The sequence below is a fragment of the Choloepus didactylus genome, chromosome 14, assembly GCF_015220235.1.
Source record: "Choloepus didactylus isolate mChoDid1 chromosome 14, mChoDid1.pri, whole genome shotgun sequence".
NCBI lineage: Eukaryota > Metazoa > Chordata > Mammalia > Pilosa > Megalonychidae > Choloepus > Choloepus didactylus.
This window is the reverse complement of record NC_051320.1, coordinates 71,763,760-71,781,772: the sequence shown is the minus strand read 5'-3', so window position 1 is coordinate 71,781,772 and position 18,013 is coordinate 71,763,760. Positions and strand designations below refer to the sequence as shown.

The 18,013-nt window shown below is 34.7% G+C and overlaps 1 protein-coding gene across 4 annotated transcripts in view; it reads left to right on the top strand.

Moving 5' to 3' along the window:
- Positions 1 to 18,013, top strand: part of TRPS1 (transcriptional repressor GATA binding 1) — a 242,470-nt gene that overhangs the window by 37,031 nt on the left and 187,426 nt on the right. For 3 of the 4 annotated variants that reach the window (XM_037803320.1, XM_037803321.1, XM_037803322.1), the window contains exons 2-3: positions 4,951 to 5,108; positions 8,251 to 9,164. In XM_037803320.1, coding sequence (XP_037659248.1) covers positions 5,072 to 5,108; positions 8,251 to 9,164 — 951 coding nt within the window. In that variant the 5' untranslated portion in view covers positions 4,951 to 5,071. The remainder of the gene's footprint in view (positions 1 to 4,950; positions 5,109 to 8,250; positions 9,165 to 18,013) is intronic. The other variant, XM_037803323.1, reaches the window with a different exon arrangement.

Below are 18,013 nucleotides of genomic sequence, written 5' to 3'. Positions count from 1 at the left end.
TCTACATGTACTTCATTTTTCCATGTTTAAAGTTTTCTTATGCTAGGATACTGAAAAAAAGTGTTTTAACTATTTCTACTGTCAGAAGTTGCTTTTGAGTATAGATTTTTTTAAAAAAGCAATTTTCTTTGAAAGTTTTCAATGTGCCTAACAAAAGAGAAAAATTATCCCAATCTGCATATGCATATAATTTGTTTTTATAAAAAGGAAAAATTAGGCTAAATTGGTTAAATTAAGCAGTAAGCTCTAAATAGGGTGGTATCTAATCCAAATTCCCTATCATTTTTGTTTATTTTTTAAAGTGTGAAAGACACTGTTTATTAATTTAAATTGACTTAAAAATACATACAGAACAAAGATCCCTGCCTTCTTGGAACTTTTATATATATTAACACCCTGAACTTAATTCTAAATTTCTTGATGCAATTACTGGTTCCTCGTGACGTTAGTGCTTTCACCGTTGGACACTTCTGCGGTCCACCCATCAGATCATCTGCTGTCTGAGGGGTGCAGCCCTTTTAAGCAGCTTCCTATGGTATAGCAGGGATGAATGCAGTGGTTTGTGTTAGTTCCCAGTTTCATGAGGAAGCACTGTTGCAGATGATGGTGCAAGCTTACTTCCCTTCACTTTGGCTACTTACTATTTTTATAGTATATTACCAGTATACGTTCTCAACATGCATTTACAACATTTATTTTACTCCTGTGTCCAGTTTGGCACTTATTTTTAAAAGCAAAGCAAAACAAAACAAAAATTGAACAAAACCTTGCACAGCTTAACCAGTGCTGTGAAGACAATGAGCATTCTTATTGAAATACATGTGTACATACATGCATCTGTTAGATTCACTATACTGTACATGTTCTTAAATTTACCAAAGGTTTTGCAGTGATTGACCCAATGCATTTCTTATGCAAGAAAAAAAAAGAGGCGTTAGCTAGTTATCTTGGTGGATTAGGTTAACAATTGAGTTTATTTTTTCTATTGAAATAACAGATTGGGAAATAGGCAAAGCAATACGCATACATAAAAATTAAACTACCTTTTATGCTGGGAAGAAAATCAGAGGCATTGCTACAAATGCCAGGTGACTATGTCCGTTATCAGTGGTAACCTAATTTACATACAAAGAAAATGTCAATTCACATCATAATCATCAAGATAAATAGATGCATTTATACTTTTCCATGAGCTGTTCTTTGCAAACTTAAGTGTTGTGTTTGGCTCTTTGCCCAGGCACCAGTTGAAATACTCTAAGTTTAACAGAGAAGTAAGGGATGAAGTTCAGCCCGGCCGATGTGCAAATGCAGACAGAGTGGCCTGTTTGAATCAACAGCTGTCATTGTGGATTATTCTAATTTTTTTTTTTTTCCTTTGAGAGGAAAGGAAAAGGGAAACCTACATATGTGTGGGGAAGTCAATGGTAATGTTTCTTAATTTGCTTAGTGAAATTGTGATCTTATTCAAATCAGAGTTTTTAATACGTTTGCCTCTTACTTGTTATGAAAGGAAAATAATCAATTCCCCTTTCCTTTTGATGATCCGTGATGTATATATGCTTTATTTTAGTTACCCCATTTAGTGAAATAGGTACATGCTTCATTTTTTTCAGATATAATCTGATGTTTTGACTTATAGCATAAAGTCTCTAAAGGCAAAATAAATGTTTTGTAACATTCTTATAAAAATAAAATAATGAAATACTCTCTGTAAGATAAAATGGATATACTCTCCCTAAGATACGTATGGATATATGAAGACTTATTTGGTAAATATAACTTTATTACTTACCAGACTGTCTCCTCTTACCTAGACCAGTACATTTGAAATGAGATATTTAAAATATAGAGAGCATAACATGATGAAATAAAAGCCTAATAAAAAGTGTTTGGGCCAGCATCAAAACTCTTTGAAATAGGATATCTAAATAGTGTACATTTTATCTCAGAGAGAGGCTCGGGTTAGTTCTAGTGTCCAGATGACTACTAATGGGCTTTGTGCTCTGAAGCATATGTTAATAGAAGCGATCATTTTGGATTAATTTGATGTGAATTAATATGAGATTTTCTTGATGGAAGTTGTTTGAAGGTGATGACACTTAAATCTCAACAGGATTTAAGATGTCTAAAAATACTTTTAAAGATTCAGGAACAATCAATTCAGAGAGAGTAAATTAAATAGAAATGGATAGCAAAGAACAGGATCTGACATTGGGTTTATGAAATTTAAAGCAGTTTACAGAAAGAGTGATCTACCATTGAAGTATTGCCCTGGAATCCAAAGAAATAGAAGACATTTAAACTCCTTCAGTAATTCTTGGGTTTGTGAATTTGATAAACAATGTTTCCCTGAATTTTATAGGTCACTTAAGCAATCTGATTTTGATCTGTATATATGGAGTAGACAAGATTCAAGTGAATTTTTTTCCCTAAACCAGTGAGCAAACACATATGTTCTCAAAAAAACTGAGCTTTATATGTTGCTCATATGGAAGCTATCTAGTTTGCTATAGGCCCAAGACTTGACCTTCCTTTTATTTTGCTATCACTTGTTTAATACTTTAAATTCTTTTATGGGGACTTTTGATCAAAAGAAACAATTTGCCATTTTTTCTTTTCTTTTCTTTTTTTTTTTTTTGTAAAACTACATTAAATGTGTAATTAATAACTCAGTAGTACACCTAGGTCAGTGATACAAATGAGCATGGAGGGAAAAATATCTTTATTAAGTCAAAGACCATCATATCATGATTTTTTTTTTCTGTAAAGCTTTGATTTCAAGTGTTTGAAAGTTCTATTATCCAATAAAACAGTCAGAAAGAGTCGTCTGTTGTATTATGAAAATAAAAACTACTACTTTTAATAAAAATCATACCTGAAGGATTTGAGACAGATCAAATTATGCAATCTTGTCCCCCTGATTTTTCTTACGGTCTTGTTCATATGGTGTGTTATGTGTGTGTGTGTGTGTGTGTGTGTGTGTGTGTGTTATATATATACACACACACATATATATGTAATTTCTCATATATACACATTTTATTTTTCTTTGATAAGGAGGACTTCCCCATAAGCATTTTCTTTGCTTTTAAAAAATACTTTCCCCCTTCCTTCCAGTTAATGACAAAGAATAAAAATAAAGTCATCTTGCTTGATGTGTTTGGCAGGTAGATAATCAATATACATTCATTGAATGAGGGAATGTTGGGGGAAGGAGTAACTGGGTGAATGGTTTAATATTTTAGAGTCTTTCAATGAAATTGGACAAAGGTTTTCAAAAGTATAAAACTAAATTGTGGAAGTCATTAACCAGAACCATCATAGAATTAGAGAGGCAAGGGACAGTGCAGTCATCCTTGACTCTAATTCCTTCATTCATGGATAAGGACAGAAGCTCAGAGAACAGACTCGCCCTTGATCACTTCAGCAGGTGATTTGAATCAGATCTAGAACCTGAACTCAAGATTGCTGTACCATTCTTCCTCCTTAGGTTTTGATTTTTCAATTTGTTTAGAGTTGAGATGCTATAAAGAACATAGAATCTATATCTCTTTGCTTCATGTACTTTCTCGTCCAGTGGAAATAAAGCCTAGTTTTCATCTGCATTGGATGGATATGCGATCTCCATTCTCTTTTAAATTACCAGGTTAGCTGAAGATTTCTTTGGTTGAATAATTCATTTGATTTTCTTATTTCAAGGTTATTCAGAGCAAACGTATTTCATTAATGTATTAATATCTATGAAATTCAACTAAAGCATTAAGTGGTTAATTCATGATAACTAGGTAATAATACAAAGCTCAGATCCTTTTTGCTGTGACAGTGCCATCCTGAGAACATGAGTTGCTGTCTTCTACAGAAGAGTTTTTTCTTATATATTTAAGCATTTTAATCAGTGAGATAAAGTAGTTAACAGAATTATATTTTAAGCTCTATTGCTGATTATTCCTCTGCATAAACCTGTAAAAAAGATAATGTAATATCAAACAGTACACTATCTTATTGCATTTTATAATAATTAACTCTTTTTCTGTAACTGCAGAGAGGGCTTTTAGATTTAAGTTATAATTTAGAAGGAAATATGGTTAATTAAGAGTGGAAATGTATGCTTTTTGCAGATGGAATACCTTAAATCTCAGTAATTAAAATTAATGCATATACAGCGTTTGGGGGAGGCTAAATGTATTTTTAAGCCATTTAAATATCTTGGCACATAATTCACATTCACATTACATAGGTGGTTTAAGGAGCATTCATGTGTTTATATAGATCCATCCATGCAATATAAATATGGGAATGCTCATTATTACCCCCAGAGGTCAGTTTTTTATCTCATAATTAAATAGAGGGCTGGAATTAACAGTTTTGAGCTTCATAGTTCACAATTTATATTCTGCAACTCCTCTTCCCCTATTCACTTTACCTCCATTATTTAAAATGGTTGGTTGTAGTGTGTCTACTTTATCTGACATTTTGAACTTTTTTGTGTGTGGTTTCTATGTTGTTGGATAGTAGAATGATCAAGTTTAAAATAGAGTTGCCAAAACTGATGACTAAGGTTCATTGATGTGATGATATATTTTAACTGCTTTAAACTTTTCCATATAAAAGCCATTGCTGATGTTCATTAATTAAGATTTTTTGGCCTCGCTTTCCCAGTTTAGGTAAGTATTATAGTCATTAGGGTTTAGGAGGTTTTAGAAGTTAAATAATTCCACCAATATCACAGTCTGTCATGAAAATGACTCCTTCTGTAAGCATTTATATCATGCTCCTCCATCTCCTGCTGCTTTATTGAAACCCAGGGGAGGGAGAGGATCTTACTCAAGGTCTGTTCATGCTTTTATCAGAGATCTTTCAAGCAGCCCACAGTGGTGGGATATTAATGTATTTTAAGCATGTTTACATCATTTAGGAAGGAATGTATATATTTTTTGCTTTGTTTTGCAGATGTACAGATCAGCTTTCAAAATGTCTTCTGTGTCTTCCGAGCGTCTTCTAAGACAATTGCATTAGCCTCCTGCTAGTTGACTAATAGAATTAATAATTGTAAAAAGCACCCTAAAGCCACATGCCTTATGAAGTCAATGCTGGGTATGATTTTACAAGTATGTGATCCATTTTTTTTCGAGTGAAAATGTTGGAAAAGTTCTTGGCACACAGTAAAACATCATGCAATGTGTTATTTGTCTTAGAGATAATAACTTGAGGGTGGCTATAGTCTTATGGTATCTTACTTATGACTTGTTAGGGGGGTTCCTTCCACTTAGAAGTATTGCAAATGTGCCGTATTTACATAATATGTCACTCTGAAAAATGGTGGTGATATAATTCCAGTAAAAATTATATTTTTCTATAACTACTTCAAAGTATAGTCAACTAAATTATTTTTTAAAAAACAACTAAAAAGAACATTGCCCTGCCCCCCACAACAAAAAATAAAACCCAATTGACCTTTCTGATACTTCTTTGAAGTTTCAGGGTTTAACGTTCTTTGCAATGTATATTATTAAAGACTGTTCAGCAGGAGTCACTGAGTTATATGTGCTTTGAAAGTCTGTTCTTGGGTGGAAGAAAGAACAGAAATTGGGAAAGATGATAAGTTAATTATATCTTACTTTCTCTCAGGCACTAAAGAAGCTGATTGAGTATTTTTAAAATTACGACCTATTATCTCTCTTCATGATAACAGTAAATCAGCAAGATCTAAAACTTCTTTGTTCTGAAAAATATATTAATTTTTTCAATATTAATATATTTATATTTACTTAAGCATTTTATCTTAATTCAGTTCCTCTGCCGTTTAGAATGTTTCCACTTCTGTAATTACTTTGGACATTAATTAATATATAGACGTAAACCATCGTTTCTGATGTAAGGATAACTCATGAATTATTTCTTCCTCATTTGTTCATGGATTCCTCCCTTTTATATAGGATTTTTATCTTTTTTGTATAACCATATTAATTTCTTTTTGGTGAGTCATTATTTATTCACATTAAGGAGAAAATGGTAAAATGCAATTGATACATTTAGTTTTTGTCCAAGGAGAGATTATATTGCAGTAGTTACCAAAGATATTATGCATAATGGAAAAAGAAACAAACAAACAGGAAATTTTGGAGGGAAAGGCAGAGTTGCCATACCAAACCATCACACATATTTATATATTCCCTCCAAAGTGAATATCTGTAACTCTAAACTAGAATATACTTTTTTGTAGGCCAAAATGAAACAGAATATATATATTTTTTCATTTACACTCTTATATTTGAAACCCTAACCAATTTCTTAGCTTTCCCCTTTCTTTTTAGATTGCCATTCCTTTTTATTTCTCTCTTGGTTTGCTACCAATAAAGTGGCCCTCTAGTCTTCCATTTGTTGTTACAGGTTCCCAAGGCTATTTTAATGACTTTTGAAAGAGGAATAGAAGTCTCTTAAAATGCCAACATCAACAAATAAGATGGTGAAATGCAAACATTAAAAAAAAATTATTTTGTGTTCAAAAGATAGTTACTAGCTTATTTAAATTTTAGGGCCTAGAGATAAGGAGCATGAGGTGGGCAGTAACTTTCCCGCAGTGGCCAGGCAGGTTTACATCACCTTACAACCATCACTTTCACCTGGAACTTCAATCTTCCATCTAATAGACACATATTTTTTTTTTTATTCCAAATGGGAGATTCTATGGCTATTTTACGAATAACATCATTGGTGTACAAGAAGAGCAGTGTACTTTCTTAAAGACAGTTACGCTATCTTTGATATTATTCAACAAAAGCAGATTTTCACCTTGTAAATGATTCCTTATGCTCTAACTAGTTCATTTTCTTTGTTCAATGATTCACATTATAAACATTTTGCCTGACTGGCTTCTCAGAAGCAAAGGTACACTCCTATATCCAAAGCTAATGTAGTTCCTTGGCACTTGCAAGAAATTACAGACAAAATGACTAAAACATGTTATTAATTTGGATTTCTCAGGATATTTTGGATAATCGTGGTGTAACTAACTCTGTTAAATCTGTCCTTATGACAGAGTTGGCTAATAAAGAAGGCTTGTTTTATTAGTTAGTCACAGGTGGATTTTTCCGAGCCATATTTGGGGTGATGACTTACACAGCCCCGGACAGTTTTTCAGTTGGGTGATTAAGGAACAAAGGCCATGAAATCCAGTATGCAAGGAACCTTTGTTAATGCATTCTATTATTGAAACAGCCCAAACCATTTCTTATATGGAGGTATATCCTTAGAGTTCTGACTCAGACTCCAGCAGAGACATTTGTTATAGCCTGTTGTGCTTGTTTTGACTCTCTTCACTGATGCCACTAACCTAGGAGGCACAGCTGAGTTGCATATGAAGGTGAACTGTCAACTACTGCCAGTATTTTACCATTTTCAGATACAACATTGACAATTTATTATGGTTTGACTTCATATTTTACTTCAGTCAACTTCCAGTTTGTTCTTGACGATGGAACTGGTACCTGTCTACCAGGTTGAGTGTAGAAATCTGGGATGAGGTTCCCCATCCTGCCGGGCAGTCCTAGTAAAAACTGACCTGGCCTTAAATGTAGCTCAAAGAGATGTGTCAGTAGGGCAGAGATGAAACATTTGCTGTCCTCCATTTCCTGAAATTAATGGGGCAGTTTTCACTCTGTGTATAACATACTGTTTTTCTGCCTTTTGACTATGAGAACATTTTGGTTGAAACTTTATTTATATCCTGGTTGCACAGTGTAACAATATTGAATTCTAATTTTGGTGTTTATACATTCACATACCTATCAAATAAACAAACATGTAATATAAACATAAACATGTATGTTCTATAAACATGGCATGTGTATATATTATATATAACATATAACATGCATAAACATATATGCATGTCTGTGATGTTTTTCACTGACTATAACTGAATGAAGGTATTGAGCAGAAAATATAATTGGCAGGAAAGAACAACTAATGAGAAGGACAGAGTTAGTAGTAATAAATATTTTTTCAGTATTCATTAAACCATTCCCAAATAATAAATGAACCACTCTTTGTGACAAAAATAATTCTAAATGTGAACTCTTTACTTTAGTCTTGATAATTTTTGCATTTTTAAAAACTGAATTTTTTTCTAGAGAAATATTTTATTATATGTTAAATCATGAAAAAAATGAGTAGAATCAGTGAAATTCTCTAGATTATATTCCATGTCTGTAATAATCCTGTATCTGCCTTTTCCTTGTATTTTTACAGATATGGTCCGGAAAAAGAATCCCCCTCTGAGAAACGTTGCTAGTGAAGGCGAGGGCCAGACCCTGGAGCCTATAGGTACTGAAAGCAAGGTATCTGGAAAGAACAAAGAATTTTCTGCAGATCAGATGTCAGAAACTACAGATCAGAGTGATGCTGCAGAACTAAATAATAAGGAGGAGCAAGATCCATCTTCTAGCAGTAAGAAGGACTTAAAAAGCTCAGCCCTTAGTGAGAAGGCTGGCTTCAATTATGAAAGCCCCAGTAAGGGAGGAAACCTTCCCTCCTTTCCGCATGATGAGGTGACAGACAGAAATATGTTGGCTTTCTCATCTCCAGCTGCTGGGGGAGTCTGTGAGCCCTTGAAGTCTCCTCAAAGAGCAGAGGCAGATGACCCTCCAGATATGGCCTGCACCCCATCAGGGGACTCACTGGAGTCAAAAGAAGATCATAAGACGTCACCAAAGGCTACAGAGGAAACAGGGCAAGCTCACAGTGGTCAAGCCAATTGTCAAGGCTCAAGCCCAGTTTCGGCGGCTTCAAAAAACCCACAAGTGCCTTCAGATGGGGGTGTAAGACTGAACAAATCCAAAACTGACTTACTGGTGAATGATAACCCAGACCCGGCACCTCTGTCTCCAGAGCTTCAAGACTTTAAATGCAATATCTGTGGATATGGTTACTATGGCAACGACCCCACAGATCTGATTAAGCACTTCCGAAAGTATCACTTAGGACTGCATAACCGCACCAGGCAGGATGCTGAGCTGGACAGCAAAATCTTGGCCCTTCATAACATGGTGCAGTTCAGCCATTCCAAAGACTTCCAGAAGGTCAACCGTTCTGTGCTTTCTGGTGTGCTGCAGGACATCAATTCTTCAAGGCCTGTTTTATTAAATGGGACCTATGATGTGCAGGTTTGTCATTTATATCATAATTTCTTTGTACAGAAAAAGATGTTAGTAATGAAATGTGAACTCATATGAATGTTAGAATTAAGCCTCCGGTGCCAGAAGGGTGGCCTGCTAGATCCAGCCGAAGAGATGCACCACTCCATGTCTGTTTCATCCAAATGGGTGCTCAGAGTTGTCTTTATCTTCTTATCACGGGAAACAATCCCAACATTTCTATTAGGTTGGGAGAATGTCTTTCATGGAATTAGTTAGGCTTTAAATTTCTGGATATATTTCATGGTAATTTGATGTTTCCACTGTCTTCCAAGAATTGGTACTAATCTTTATGATTCTGCCTGATACTAATTCATGTCTTGCTTCAGTTTTGGATTATAATAAGGCCTTTACTGAGGCTCTTGCCTATGTCTCAGATTAGAATTTGATTTTATACTCAGCCAGACATCAAATTTTACTTGATTTGGGTCATACTGAAGACTGCAGAGATAAACTCCCCAAAGCTCAAAATAATTGCAAATGAAAATTTGGAAATAAAATTTTACATGGATTAAAAAGAAGTCAATGTGCTTGTAAGTACTAGGGACACCAGAATGACCTTGGTACAGGGCGAATAAAGCATTCCTTTCTACATTTCAGGAAAACGGTAATAATTTATGAAAGCAGTAATAATTTAGATTTATACTTTTATTAAAACTGGCATACCTTTTCTATCTATTACTTTGGTCATAGCATATGTGAGATGGATTTAAAAAAACCTTTTACTATTTCTGATAGAATGAAAAGTGGAACTGAGTCTTAAGAAATGTATTCATTTAATTTTAGCAATTTTGGCGTAGTCGAAACTCATGAGAGTGTGTTAGTTTCTGTTACAGTCTGTAGATTTTATGGTATTATTAGGCCAGGGGGATTTCAAAACATATTAGGTTTAATGTTAACCTTCTTTAGGAATGATTGGAAGAAGTACCAGAGAACCTGTGAAATCACATCACACTGATTTGACCTACTAAATCCCTGAAAATATCAGTCATTTATTTTCAGCTCGATAGCTTCAGCACATTTGCCTGGGACTTCTCTGTTGACCTAGTGCCAGTTAGGAAATGCAGGCAGAGGGGTTCTAAATAACAGGTAGTGAACAGACTTTGCAGTACTTGTAAGAAAAAAATCAGAAAAGAAATATCTAAGGCCTTTAAGTGTCAGATTGTCCATCTTATCACTTTAAGTACCATACAAAGAAGAACCTTCAAAAAAGCCAGTTTCATCTTTGTAAAGCTCTCTAAAAATTCCATCTTACTTTGTGAATTTCCACAAATAGAATTATTTCTGTGGAGCAGCAAATTAAGCCAACGTAGTTATTATGCATGGAAGCTACAAGCTTTGAACTGCTGCCTTATTAAAGATCATTTCACTGTCTTATGTCAGATACACTCTGCTGTCAAACCGTGATTGGAAAGCAAATATGTGTTTTAGATAAAAGGGTTAGAAGTGAATAATGTCAGTGTGTGAAACGGTGTTTTATAATTAGCAAGTAATATGATGTTAATACCTGGATTTCCGGCAGTAGTTTCGCTTTGCTCACCCTGGGGACAGCATCTGAGGGAAGCTGATTGAGGCTGTCAGAAAGGCTCTAAAGCAAAGATTACTAAGGCCTATATTTTGGAAGAATTCAGATTTTTAAACACACTTTCATTTCCCCCAAACAGTTATTTGTTAGGTTCTTAGTTATTTATAGTAAAGTTTATGTTTGCATAGAGCGAGCTGGACACTTTTCCTGGGCAGTGATTTTAGAAATAAAACAGATGTGTGAGCTATCTGAGTTTGAACTAATAGAACTAGAAATAAAACAGCTGATCCTAGACTATGTTGTCTACTAAATCCTTGCAGCAGCACACGGTGAAGAAGACGAAAGTGGTAGGAAATAGCACTCAGGAAGATAATCTTAAGATCATTTTTTTTTTTCCAAAAAGAAGTAATACTGCTAAAAATGGAAAAAAAGCAATGTGTGGAAAAAAAGTGAGGGATTACTTGAAAGAAACGATAGAATTTAGAAACAAGTCTTAAGAGAGTTAACTTTCTTCAGTTTATGAAGGGAACGTTAAATACACTTTGGGGCCAAATGCTAATCTTGAACATTTTGCATACACACCAGATGTTGATACAGAAACAGTCTGAAGATAAGTAACTTATTAATATTTTTATGCTGAAATAAATATTGAACAGCTTCCCTATACGCATAAACTGAATAAAAGGACATCTGAAATTCCCCCCTTTTACCCACACATGTTTGTGTTGCTGAAATGCCATATGAGAGACTTTTTTCGTTGGCACTTGAACTGTATGGAGACTAAAAGCTGTGGGAGATAAAATGCTGATGCTAGAATTCCTTTAATGCAGTTTTGTCAGAAATTTATAGTAAGTTAATGGCTTGTGTATATTCTGGTAAAAACATGTTGGTAAATACAAGTAATGCAGACAAAGAATCATTCATTTTGGGAATAATTTATATAAATCTGTAATTTAAACTAATTGAAGTAATAGATGAGCAATCCATTAATCTTTTTCAATTGAACTTTGTTTTTTTTTTAAACATTCAGGACAGTTGGTGGTTAATGATAGATTTATGACGTTTTAGGCCAAGAAAATAGGAACAGAAGCCAAAAGGAGAGGACTTAGAGAACTCTGTGGCTTTGATCTATATTTTGATTTGACATGGGCAATTTTAAATAGTTTCAACCAACTTGACTGCAAACATGAGGTATACAGTTGGAATAAGAAATAATTTAAACAGATTCTAAGCTTTCTGGTTCCAAGTTCAGATTATAGTCAACTGTTTGACATGTATTTGCAGAGGAATAATTGAATTGTAAACTTATTTGAACTGACAATATCCACTTCTAATGAAAATTATGTTAAAATTAACTTAGTCAAAGAATTAAAAATTTCTAAATACAGCATCAAACAACAGTGTTTCTTTGTGCTGCATACAAGATAGAGCCCCTAGCAGGATAATGGAGGTCACTTTTAAATAGCCATCATAAAATCAGGACTGCGTTTTCTAACTAAGTCTGTCAAATTCATGAGATTCTCCCCCCAACACCTTGTGGCATGCCCAGTTCTGAAATCAGAGCACATGTCTGTTCTTCACCAAGAAAAACCACAGAAGATGTAATGGCCAGCTCAGAGCTAATGGATTTGACTAAGAACTTACGTTTCCCAAATTTTGGTTCTCCCTGCTTGTTTTATCAACTGCTATGCTTAAGTTTTCAAAAATAATGGAAGTGACATGATTGGTAAGCCCTTCATGTAATTTTTACTGCATGTTTTCAGCCTTTGAGGCTCACATGTAGACCATAACAGGACAAGAGATTGAGTTCTTCAAAAAGTAATTATAGTTTCCTTCTTTTAAACCAGCTTTATTATGCTTATATTTAAACCATTGCTGAATGGAGGACTGCATTGTTAAATGCGGACTTGGCTGTTTCATTAGGGCTTAATGTGCTGTGCATTAGGGCGTTTGTATCATCTTTATGGGGGAGCTCTTAACCCTCAGATCAGGTCATAAAAGTAGGAGTCCTGTCAGGTTGTGCTTCCCATGGGAAAGGGGTAAAACCTTCTTGTGTTTATAAACGCCCACAATGTACACTTTGCCTTTTCATATTGGCAGCCCTTTTCTGTTAATCTATATTATTCAAGACTTTGAGAAGGTAACTATTGGATTCCATCTGTGAAATTCATTTTGGGGCCTTGAAGAAATTCTAAGGTTAAGAGAAGAATCTCATTATTAATTTACCAGTGACTATCTTTGTGTTTGAGTAAGGAGTGCTACATTTCTGTTTTGTAAATATTTTCATTGGAGTTTCGCAATGTGCCATGTTAGAAACAGGAAGAACAGATTTTAGAGATAGGTAGTCATCCTTTGTATTGGTATTTCCAATATATTTAGCTGTAGGAGCTTTATGGATCCTTGACAAAGACCAGTTTATTCACTTGAACAGGGGATTACAGCTGGATTTGAGAAAATCTCAGGGAACATTAATCTCGCTGTGGTCTATTTTGACTTTTCTTGAATTTTTCTTCCAAATGTTTATTTTTTGCCTTGGAGTTTTCTTTGATCTGCTGTAGGAGGAAAGTTGTAGATCTTAGCACGTTCTGTTTCTTTGTTTTCCTGAGCTGAGGATGATTGCACTTAAGAAAAACTGGAGATTGGGACTTGAATCAATTCAGACTGCTCATAGAGTACAGAGTGTTTGGAATATGAACCCATACTTATTTTCAGGGCTGTCTTTCTTTAATAAGTAATAAACTGTGCCAAATAAAATATAAGCTCACCTCAGGGCCATAAAGCAAAACAAAGTTCTGGCATTTCCCAGGTTATTTTCATCAGTGTAGATGGCAGAGTTGGGTAATGCGCCATCTGAGCAGTGCAAAGTAGTTTGCCATCTTCACTTATCCCTTTACCTGCATGACGGTTAAATCTCCATTTGGCTTTGTTACTTGAGGATCAGCATAATAAATGTCATCCCTCTTTGCTTTTTTGGTTTAAGGAACATATATCCCATTCCTGAATATCATCATTTTTCTATGGGTTCAGTGTTCAGAAGAAGAAATAATGGTTATTAGAGTATCCGATCCAATTTGGCATTATTAGACTCTTAATGAAAGTTTTCTCTCTTAAATGGCTTGCTCTGCTGACCATAGCAAGCCAGCAGATGATCCAGTTCTTTTTGTTTCTCAGGTTTTTGTAATTACAGCATATATGCAGCTGCTGGAAACACAAGTAGTGCCCGTAGCCCAGTGAATTCGGAGTCAGAAAGGGATTCCCTTTTATTTGCCGATTTCCTCAACAGACCCTGGTTCCGAGAACCATTAGTTCCTAGTCCTCTAGTTCTAAGTGCCGTTCTTCATAAGATGACTCCAAATTTTGAAATAAGTGTTAGGCATTTCCAGACTATCAGAAAAATCCTTGTTGAATCTTAAGTGAGAGTCAAATGTAAAATTAATTTGATTTATTGCTTTTAATTTGAGCCATACTTCTTTGCCTGTCAGTTTTCAAATCAAAAATTACATATACTATTTTTTTTTCAATTTTGAACTTATTGCTAATAGAAGTTAATAGTTATTCAGTGTTTCTTATGTGAATATGTGGATCTAAAGTTTTCACATATATTAATCAATGATCTTCATAATAAAAAAAAAAAGCACCTTAAAGTAGATGCTGTTCATTATGTCTTTAAAAAAATGAGGAAACTGAAGCATAGAAGGATTAAAGTAACCTGCCCAAGATCACTAAATTGTGTTAAGTAAAGGAAATGGGATGAAAATCAAGATAGATAGCTTGTAGAAGCCTGCCTGCACAACCACTGGGATCTGTAGGCTTCCTAAATTTAAGACTGAGTTTACTGCAAATAGAGAAAACAATGGAAGATAGACCAATTTCATGTAAGGGAGGAGATATAAAACTGGCAGGACTGGGCTGTTTAATGCAGACTGTATGAATCACCTAGAATTTGGGGACTTTGGTGATGTCTTTGAGATTATCTGTTATCTAATCTGTGTAGTATACCTTGTTTGGATTTAATGGACTGATAATTGAAATCATGGAAAAGCAAATTAATTGGGCTAATTTGTCTTCTAAAAAAATTATTGTGATTCATTTTCACTGGTATTTTTGCTACGAAAACTAGTTCTAGTAGAGCAGGTAAGGGAAAGATTTTAATTTAATCAATCAGGGATGTGTGTTTTATCCCCAAATTAAGAGGCCTTTGTTCCAGGCATCTGACATAGTTTATACTTTAGAGGGATTTATGATTTAATAAATAATCAGAGTGTTTTCTTCTCTTCATCTACATAAGTAGGCACAATCTAGCTTATTTTCTCAGTGAACATTAAAGATTAAGGTGATGCCTCTGGCACCCATTTATATTCTCCAAGGCTGTGTAATTAAAGTTGTATTTTTTGCCCACAAGTAACTGCAGTAAGGGGTGTGGAGACAGAGAACTAATGAGAGTGCTTTCAGCCTGTCTAGTTTGAGGCTACTGTCTGATTTCACTGGATTCTGAAAATGAAGGAGGTATGGGTACAGTGAAGACTTTGAGGAATTCAGAAATATCCTACTGGTCTAGAACTGTTGATGTAAGATTAAAGAACACTTGAATTCTTTCGAGTGTCCAGTAACACATTTGAGAATCTCAGAGTAAGTCGTGGTTTGTTCTAAGACCTGTTTTTCCAGGTGGTGGGTAGCTGGCACCTCAAAGTGTTAAACTGGAATTGCTGAATCTTTCCCCAACTGTTTTTACCTCCTTTCTTCTTCAACTCCTGTTTTCAAGTCAGTTAGGCTGGAGATCTCACAGTTAACTTGCATTTGTTTCTGGTACTTATCTCTACCCAATAATTGAGTCGTTTGTCCCATTCTTCCCTCTTGTATTCTTTTACTGCCACCACCATAATGTTTACTTAGTAAAGTCTTGTGGCTATTTCTTCTTCTGCTGCTGCTGCTTCTTGTTCTTCTTTTTCTTCTTCTACTTCTCCTTCCTTCTGTTCATTTCTCCCTTCTCTTCTCACATTCCTTTCTTCCTCTCCCTTTTTTGCTCCCATTCTTTTTTTGTCTGTTTTTATAAATCTTCTTCCTTTTTCCTTTTCTATCTTCCACTCTCCCTTAGTCCCCCTTCTTCCTTCCCTTTTTCCTTCCTCTCTCCCTTTTTCTTTTCCCACCCAACCTGTCTATTTACCTTTCTACCTTCCTTCCTTCTCCTTTTCCTCTTTTTTTTCTCCCCCAATTCTACTTATAGATTGGTCTTCCTATATTTTATAGAAGTATACGTCTACTTCCTCTCTCTATAAAAAAGTATAACATTTAAGTATACTTAAATAATTATACTTGTATAATTAAATGTAAGCTCTCTAATTGGACCTTGCTTTTCCAAATTATCTTTTACTTTTCTTCTAGAAAAATAGTAGACTAAGGCTAGGCTACATAGAATTCTTATTACCTAGCAGTTATCACTGTGCAGCATATTCCATTTGGAGATTTGGTAATAACCCAATTCACCTCAACATTTCCTGGGAGCAACTTGCACTGTTCCCCCCTCATTTATGCTTTCCCTCGTTTTAAAATGTTTCCTCCACCTGAAATGCTCATCCATGGTCACCTCCTCTGAGGCTCATCTCAAACACCAGCTCATCCATCCCCAGCTTGGTTGTCACCTCTCCTAGAAGTCAATTCTGACCTTGTCATTCTGGGTTAGGTCTTCTTCCTCTATGCTTTCATGGATGCTGACATATTACACTGCTGTTGTCATCTGTTAACTTAGAAGTTTTGTGCACTAAACTACGGACACGTTGGGGTTCGGGGCTGTGCTGCTTCTCTTTCTGTCCCCAGTGAATGGCTCTTAGGAGGCATGAAACAAAGCACTGTTCCCTGGGGGAAGGATGTTCTACATTTTCAGTGTTTAGACTCTCTGTGTTCCAATTAGGATACTCTGTAGAACATACATGCAATTCTTATATATCTGCATTACGAGCCAGTGGCGCCAGCGGGTCGGACACAGGAGAGATGTGCTATGGATAATGCACTCAGCTTTATAATCCACTTGCATTGCATTTTATGTTTTATTTTGTATACTTTCCCCCTGTGAGTTTGTATTCCAAATTATTAAGATGGACTTTAGGATTTATTGTCATTCTGTCAGCTCAATACCAGATAACCACAGGAAATTATTTCAGAATTATGCTGAGTAAAAGGAGAAAACCTGTTTGAGATAGAATATTTATGACTGTAATTCCAAAGGCAAATTATAAAATGTGTGTAACTAAGACTATGCATTATTTTCCCTTAAATCTTTGTGTTTCCCCTTATACCCATTTAAATTATTGTTCTCCCCTCTCCCCTCCTCCAAATTGATTGGCTTTTATAAATCCAATTGAGAATGGTGTTTACTGGTGATATTACAGTGACACAAGAAATAGGCTGTATATGGCATGAGACCCAGATGATTGCCATCTAATTAGATTTGTTATTGAAATGTTTGAACATTTAGTCTCCATCAAAAATATGTCATTGAGGAACATTCTGTATTCTGGTATGTTTTTTGAAGCACTATACAATGGAACGCAGAAACATTCCTTATATAGATTAGCAGATTAATTCTGACTGTGGTTATTTTCAGCTAAGATTGGCCCGTATAGATTTCATCAAGTAATTTTCGCCTTCAGTATTTGAACAGTGATTTTTAACAATTTAGCTTATTTTTAAGATTTTATTTTTTTGGCTATAAGCCTCAAGTCCTCTTAAATTAGTACCCTTAAAATTGTCTTTGTTTCTATCAGTTATAGTACTTGGAAATGAACCACCTCTGAGGAAAAGTTTGTGTTTGGTTCAAACAACTCTTTTTTGTAACATTGAAAATAAGTACATGTGCTCAAGTGTCATAAAGTCTGCCGTTTGTAAAAATATTTTCCTTTGACATATTCTTTTAGATAATATTCTTATTATTTTGTGCTTCTTGTTATTAGAAGGGAAGGAATGAATTCAGATTAAAAACCTTGAAAGAAAGCCAATACTTATATTTTTGATCTCTGCATTAAAACATTTTATGAATATATATGTAAATGAATTCTAAATGAAAGCCATGGAAAATACTATATGAAAGGAATAGTTTTTAAAACTAGGATTGAAATAGAATTAAAAACCATCGTTAGTCTTCTGTCAGTGAAAAACAACTTAAAATCTGTTCTTTTTCGTTACTTACCAGGTATGCTGTGTATTTCTCTCAGTATATAATTACAGTTCACAAGTGAATAATAGTTCCATAGTCATTTGCTTTTGGGGGAAAGATGCATTTTGTGCTTTTTTTGAAGAA